The following is a 7,907-nucleotide window of genomic DNA, read 5'->3' on the forward strand; positions in this document are numbered from 1 at the left end:
GATGGCGGAAGAGGAGCCCGAACACTGAAGCGGGCAGTAGAAAGGCCGCTGAACCACTGGCTTTTCTCCTCCTCGGCTACCTGCAGCTTCTGCTCACTTCAGCTACCATAGAGGGGAAAGAGCTGTAAAAGAGATCGCTGCTGTGGCGGCTTGTTTATAAGTACTTTTCTCCCCATGGATCCTCCACTGGTCCTGCCGGTGGTGCCCTGGTACATGATTTTTTTCAATTACATCAGCGTTGTAAATGTTTATATATGCCTAGGTGATTTGACCTTTTTTATCGATATGTGCAGATGGTGTATGTAGGGTTTCTTTTTTTTTGTGTAAGGTAGTTTGCAGTGCCAGGCTGCTGTAAACAAAGCTAGCAGGGTTTTGTAATTGGTTTTGGTTGTTTCTTATTTATATGTGTTATATTTGTTGTTATATATGTTTCTCTTATGTTGTCTGTTTGAAGAAAAACTTAATAAAAATTAAATGATAAAACAATATTTCAATATTTACAGAAACACACACTGGTGTTGTGTTTAGGAGTATTACATTTTTTTTCCTGAAAAGTCTCATGTATTTATTTCTTATTATTTTGCTCCCTCCAGTGGCAGTTGTATATTGGGTTCTCCTACAGTGATGCTTGCAGATCAACCAATACAGGAAAACACATGTGGTGTGCACACCAATATATAACTAATATATGCTATTTGCATATTTATGTTTTAATTAAACAAAGCTCTGTTGGTTGGTTGGAAAAGAATTTAGGATCTCTTAAACTGATTTATTTTTTCTTTGCAGAATGTTGTATGACAAGCCACAGACCTTAAAACCACCGTAAGTTTGCTTTTTTCATTATACAGCATGGCTTATTAGGCGGGCCACATTTAAGGAACTTTTTTTTTTTATGGCTAGCTCTCTCTCGTATGCCATTTCTATTTTCTTTTCTCTTTATTTATTTTTCTCCTAATACTTTCTTTTTTTTCCATTTATTATTTCTTTGTCTTTGTTTTTTATCTTTGAAAAGATGTCTCAAAAATGACTGGTGCCAAAGGGAATTTTGTTATGTAATTGTTTTATGATTAAGACAAATTTTAAAAAAATCAATAATTCTTTTAAGAAATAAAGCCAGTTAAATCTTAACCACTTGCTGACCGGCGTATTAAACTCCCTTCCTGCCCAGGCCATTTTTTCGTATTCAGCGCTGCAGTACTTTGAGTGACAAATTTTTCCGTCATGCAACGCTGTACTGAAATTAATTTTATACCATTTTTTAGGGACAGATAGAGTTTCTTTTTGTGGCACTTAATCACCACTGGGGTTTTTATTGTTTACTATATAATGAAAAAAGAACCAAAAATTTTGATGGAAAAAAACTGATTTTCTCTACTTTTATGTTATTAAACATTTATCAGCACCCAAATTTTGGAAAAAATATAAAATACGGGGTCATGTCGGGTAAATAGACACCAAACATGTCAAGCTTTAAAATTGCATGCGCCCGCAAAATAAAATAAAAACTAACATGCATAAAATTGTCCATGGGCAACGCTTTAAAAGCTTTTAACACTCATCAATTTAGTGTTATCAGTGATTAATGACCCTAGAATTATTGCTCACTCTGACATTCGCAGCGATATGTAAAATGTGTGGTGTAAAGGTTGTTCTCAGTGAGCCGGGGAACAGTCCCTTCCTATAAAGCAGAGCTGAGGTGACAGGTGGAGGGATCGCCTGCACTTCAGATCTTGTCAGGGAAAAGTTTCACTCCGAGCGAAGTGCGGAGGGGGGGTGTTAGTCTGGCAGCTACTAGTTGGGGGGGCTTAGGTGAGACCCCCACTGGCCTCCTCAGAAGCCCACTGACCACCTCAGAGCCCCCAATGACCACCTCAAAAGCCCACTGACCGCCTCAGAAACCCACTGACCGCCTCAGAAGCAACCACTGACAACCTCAGAGCCCCCACTGGCCACCTCAGAGCCCCACTGGCCACCTCAGAGCCCCACTGGCCACCTCGGAGCCCCACTGACCATTTTAGAAGCCCACTGACCACCTCAGAAGCCCACTGACCACCTCAGAGCCCGCACTGGCCCCCTGAGAGTCCCACTGGCCACCAAAGAGCCCTATGGACTACCTGTGAACCTGCACTGACCACCGGAGAGCCTGCACTGGCCACATGACAGTCCTACTGACCACCTATTAGCCCGCACTGGCCACCTGAAATCCCCATTGACCACTTGAGAGCCTGCACTAGCCACATGAGAGCCCCACTGGCCACCTGAGATCCTGTATTAGCCACCTGAGAGCCTGCATGGCCCCCCAGACCCCAAACAACCCTCCAAAGACCCTGGAGACATCAGGCCACCAAATCGGAGCAAAACAGGGTATGTAGCTTCATATTATTCTGCATTGCTGTATAATATACTATTGCTGGGATTTGTTTTTCTCTATAGCCGGTGCCATTCTGCATTGCTGTATTATTTTCTGCAGGAATTTGTATCCTCTAAAGTTGGCAGAGGTATTCAAAATTGCTGATTTGCTGTAAAATGTATTGCTGGGATTTGTAGTCATGTACAGCTGTTGGAAGTCTGCATTGCTGTATAGTCATTATACAGCAACGCAGAATACCACCAGTTATAGAGGAATACAAATACCAGCAATACGTTATACAGTAAGGATGCACCAATACAAGTATTGGTGCCAATATTAGGCATTGTCACGAATACTCATGCAAATGCCCTGATACTAAGCACCAATACCGGCACTTTAAATTCTTAAACTGAAGCGGCTGTCTGAGGTCTCGCGTTTGGTAGGGACCTCAGCATCTTTCCTGTGAACCACGCGGTGCCTGTTTACAGCCTCTTAACAGTTCTGTAAGCGACACCTTATATCTGGCAGTGCCCCTCCTGAGACTAGACTCTGGGTCTGCCCCTGGCCATGTATTGGTTTTGGTCTGAGGTCTGCCATGCATTGGTGCTGGTCTGAGGTGTGTGTTGTAAAGCAGCCACCGCTCCAAGATATCTCCCGTGATGGACTACAATCTCATGTTTAGTTTACTAATCTGCATTGAGATCATAGTCCATCACAGGAGCAAGCTTGGAGTGGTAGCTACTTTAAAGAAATAGGACAGGTCAGTGGCAAGTTTTCCATTTTGTGGTGATATGACTACAATGGTGATGACATGAGTATAATGGTGTGCATTACGCTTCCCTCCTTTCCCCTGCTCCAGACCTCTTCAGTAGTGATGGGCCGAACAGGCCAGAATTTGCTTCGTATTCGAACCAGCTCAAGCTCTGCATGGCATCTTTTTGCTTGAGCCATTGTGTAGCACCTGGAATGCTTACGGTGAACTGCTGGTTAGCCGGACAAATCTGCAGAAGAGGCCGTCGTGGAGGACGGAGAGGAGGGGGTAGAGCAGACAGACCTCATATCGGCAGCTTTTTGGAGGCATGGTGGCTGAACAAGCGCCAACACGGAGCCCAGTCCTGGATCCCTCCCAGCTGCTAGCAGAGTTACCCAGTGTGCCGCGAGGGAAATATAACGGCTCTGTCCATGCTTTCTGGACCACGTGTTGGCGGTAATGTGGACCTTGCTGCTGACTGTCTTGTCCAATGAGGCCAAAACATTGCCTTCCACATGCTGGTACAGAGCTGGAATGGCTTTCCGTGAATTGGCGTTTGGGAACCTGCCACGGTGGTACAGCACATTCTGCAAACTCACGGAAGGGGGCAGAGTCCACAAGTTGGAAAGGCAGCAGCTGTATACCAAGCAATGTGGTCAAGCTGGCATTTAGACGCTGAGCATGTGGATGGGTGGGACAGTATTTTTTTTTCCACTGCAGCAGCTGGTTCAGCGAAATTTTACTTCTAACATCTGCCGCTGGTGGGCTGCTAGCAGATTCGGCGGAAGGACCTGGCACACTCATTGCTATAACATCATCCCTGTCAGTGGAGCTTGTGGACATGGCATGAGGTATAGGGGGGGTAGAGACAGATGAGGAGCGGGGAGAAGTGTTGTCCTTTCTATGGTGCTGTTGCCAACGGGATGCGTGGCAGGTGGTCAGATGTCTCTTCAAGCATGTGATACCCAAGCGGCTGATGTTTTTGCCATGCTTGATCCTCTTGAGACACAGGTTGCAAATAGCATTACTGTGGTCTGGTGCACATGCGGTGAAAAACTCCCAGACAGCTGAGTTCCTGGAAGTGTGCTGCGAGAGACAACAATGACCTGCACCAGTGCAGCTCTGCCTTCTGATTCAATGGGCTGGCTGATCATACGGCTACCCCTGGAGGACATTGTGCCTCATTGGGGTTGTGCCTCCTCCTAACTTTCCTCCTCTCTTCGATCAGGCAGTCAGTCAGTGACCTCATCATCATCACCCCATCTGCCCTCGTCACTGGAGCCCACCTGGCAGTATGCTGCGGCTGGGGGAACATGAGTGCCAGTTTGTTGTGCATCATTTTCACCCCCTCCCTCTAGGCTGATGTTACTTCCTTCCTCAACCCCAGAGCCAACATCAGACCATTGGAGTTGCTGTGCATCCTCCAGCAGCATGTCACTGACAGTGTGTTGAAACAATTCAGCTGACTCCTCCATGCAAGATGGTGAGGCTATGGCAGGAGTAGCTGTGGACAAGGAGGCAGAATAGGCCGCTTTGGCAGCTGCAATGGACTGAGAACCAGTATGAGCCTGGGTGACAGAGGATGAGGAGGATTAGGATGGATTGGTTATCCAATCCACCAACTCTTCTGTATGTTTTTGCTGAATAAGACAGCCAGCACCAGATAGAAAGAACAAGCATGCCCTGCCTGCACAGGATGTACTATGTCCAGGCCCGTCTTTAATATTGATCGGACCCTGGGCAAACATTTTCTCGGGCCCCCTACCAAGAAAAAAAAAATGTAAAAAAATGACAACATGATTGTATATCTCCCTGAAAATCTCACTCCATTTCTGTTCTGTCCTTCAATATATGTGAATAACATGATTGATAGAATTACAATGCATGATAGTAGAAAGCCATGATTAGACATAATTAACCTGAACAACCTCCCTCTCCTGAAGAATATATACCACATCCATTACAGCGCCCCTAAGCGCAAAACGTTGAGAGAAAACTAGGCTCCTCCTCTGTTAAACCTTCAAAAACGCTGTATCATGTCAAATTACAAACAATCATGTCTCTGTTAAGTCTGATTATCTAATCATGTTAATTATGTCTAATCATGGCTTTCTACTATCATGCATTGTAATTCTATCAATCATGTTATTCACATATATATGAAGGACAGAACAGAAATGGAGTAAGCTTTTCAGGGAGATATACAAATTGTATATCTCCTTTATATTTCTCCTTTTTTTTTTCCTCACCTACCTGCCTCAGTCAGTCCTCGCCTTGTGCCAGTCTGCCTCTTTCCGGATGTCCTGGACGTGAGTGAGGCACCCGTCCGCACAGCCTCACGTCCCTCAGGGAAGCCCGTGGCATGTCATGCTATGCGGGCGGGGACCGGGGGAGGAGCTACCTTTAGGATGCGATCGTGCAGATCGCATAGGACAATACGTTATGGCATTGCAGTATGATACCACCAGCTATAGAGCAGTACAACAAATCCCAGCAATAGTACTTTATACAGCGCAACGCAGAATACCGCCAGCTATAATGGACTATTGCTGTACAATGTATTGCTGAGATTTATAGTCCTCTATAGCTGGTGGTATTCTGCATTGTGCTGTATAGAGGACTACAAATCTCAGCAATACATTGTACAGCATTGCAGAATAATACCACCAGCTATAGAGCAGTACAACAAATCCCAGCAATAGTACATAATACATACAGTGTATAATGTATTGCTGGGCTTTGTATTCCCATGTATAATATACAGCACAATGTTCCATCAGCTTAGAGGAATAAAATTCCCAGCAATACATTATAGAGCACCATGTGGGGGGGGGGGAGGCCCGGGGCAAGTGCCCTCTTTGCCCTGCGCTAAAGACGGCCCTGACTACGTCCACGACCACGACTTTGGCCTGGGGGACACAGAGGCTGCTTGCCCTCTTATTGCTGCATGGAAGCGTCTGCCTGTCGTTTTTAGCCTTTCTGACATGATGTGTACTGCAATAGACTGCAATAATCGAATGTTAGAATCAACTGTTATGATCGACTGCTATAATAGACCAGTATGACTGACTGCTATACTACAGAACTGTGATACAGAACTCTGCTAATGGAACTCATATAATGGAACTCTGCTATAGATTCTCACAATTTGAACTCCAGCAACACACTACGTAGGGCTGCGGTGTGAGCAGCCTTATATAGTGTGCTGCTGGGACTTAGCTATAAAACCATAATTGGGCAAAGTCATCATGACTTTGCCCAATCACGGCTCTGAGTACTGAGCCCTGATTGGGCAAATTCTTGCACCTGACCTGTGGTCAGGTGCAAGCCTTTAATCGATTAGAGCTTCAGAGGACATATTGCCTTGTGGGACGTTGCGCAGTCGAATAGACCGCAAACATCCCACAAAGTTCTTGCGTTTGGCGAACGCTCGAACAGACGATGTTTAAGTTGAACTTACGTTCGACTCGAACATGCAGCCCATCCCTAACTATCAGTTTCTTGCCCTCTTCTGTTCTTGGTGTGCTGCTTTGTAACTGTCGGGTGTGAAGAATCTTCTGAGAACCAACCAAAGTGGCTGAAATCTACTTCTAGACAGCAGAAGAGTATTACACAGAAAGCAGAAGTTTGCGGATGAAGATGTCTGGATCGGGGGGCATAGAGGTAACTGTGAGGAACAGTCTGTAGATCTTGTGAGCGCAGAGTTCTTAGAAATGTTCTTTGAAAGTTTGTGAAATGTTATGTTTTCATATGTTCTAAACTCCAATGTTATTTCTGTGTTCCCTAGGAGGGTAGATGTCTTGATGGTAACACCTTGGCTTGCCCCAATCATATGGGATGGCAGTTTTAACATTGACATTCTGAATGCACAGTTTCATCAAAGAAACGTCCGTGTTGGCATTACGGTTTTTGCTATTAAAAAGTAAGTAGAACACAAAGGTATAAAATATCTGTTTTTATACTGGAAATCCATGTTCACAAACATGTAATTCATATGTGATACTGTCTAACCTTACCATTGTGATGGCATATATGATTGGCATAGCTATCACATGAGTTCCACTCTCTTCAGCCTCTATGTAATGTAAAACAACTAGAAGAAGATCTTCCCTGTTAGATTGGATTACATTAGACACTGTATGACATTAAATATGTACATTGGATACAGGTACAAAGGAGAGCTGGAATATTAAGGTGTATCTTTGTCGCTATGAACTCCTGGGCTAACTACTGCCTTCATCTATTTCTATGTGTAGTCTATCTTGTACTTGTGTATCCCCTAAGTGGTCTTCCTCGGTGGTCCATGCGCTCCAAACTCCCTTGTGTGCTGTTAGAGTATTGTTAAGCCTCGCGGTCAGATATTCCATGGACTGGACCTCCCTTTTTTTTTTTTACATCTCAATATTTCTTTATTAACCCCTTCATGACTGAGCTTGTTTTTAGTTTCTGTTCGTAAATGACTGACACACTTTTGACATTTTTGCTGTGTGATTCTTCCACGTCAGTAATATACTTTCTTACAAAGTGCACCCACACATATTATATATTGTTTTTTAGAGGACAGATAGGGCTACATATTTATATCACATATGTGTGTCTAACGCCTCACTTAGGACAAATAAAATATAAAAAAAGAGGAAAAAAACGTTAAAAAAACACTTTTTTCCCAGTTTTGATTTGTAGTATTTGTTTTACAAAACCAGCACAGCTAAAAAAATGCAATAAATACTATTCATTTATTTGTCCCTTATTTTATTTTATTTTTTACCCATTTTTTTTTTTTTACACTTTTCACAATTTTTTTTT

At 43.8% G+C, this 7,907-nt stretch overlaps 1 protein-coding gene across 1 annotated transcript in view; it reads left to right on the forward strand.

Annotated features, from left to right (window-relative positions):
- Positions 1-787: 787 nt before the first annotated feature.
- LOC108793312 (histo-blood group ABO system transferase-like) overlaps positions 788-7,907 on the forward strand; it is a 20,233-nt gene continuing 13,113 nt past the window's right edge. Inside the window, exons 1-2 of the mRNA XM_018564224.1 lie at positions 788-822; positions 6,889-7,023. Coding sequence (XP_018419726.1) covers positions 788-822; positions 6,889-7,023 — 170 coding nt within the window. The remainder of the gene's footprint in view (positions 823-6,888; positions 7,024-7,907) is intronic.

Source organism: Nanorana parkeri, unplaced genomic scaffold (genome assembly GCF_000935625.1).
Source record: "Nanorana parkeri isolate BGI_ZX_2015 unplaced genomic scaffold, ASM93562v1 scaffold738, whole genome shotgun sequence".
Classification (NCBI taxonomy): Eukaryota; Metazoa; Chordata; class Amphibia; order Anura; family Dicroglossidae; genus Nanorana; species Nanorana parkeri.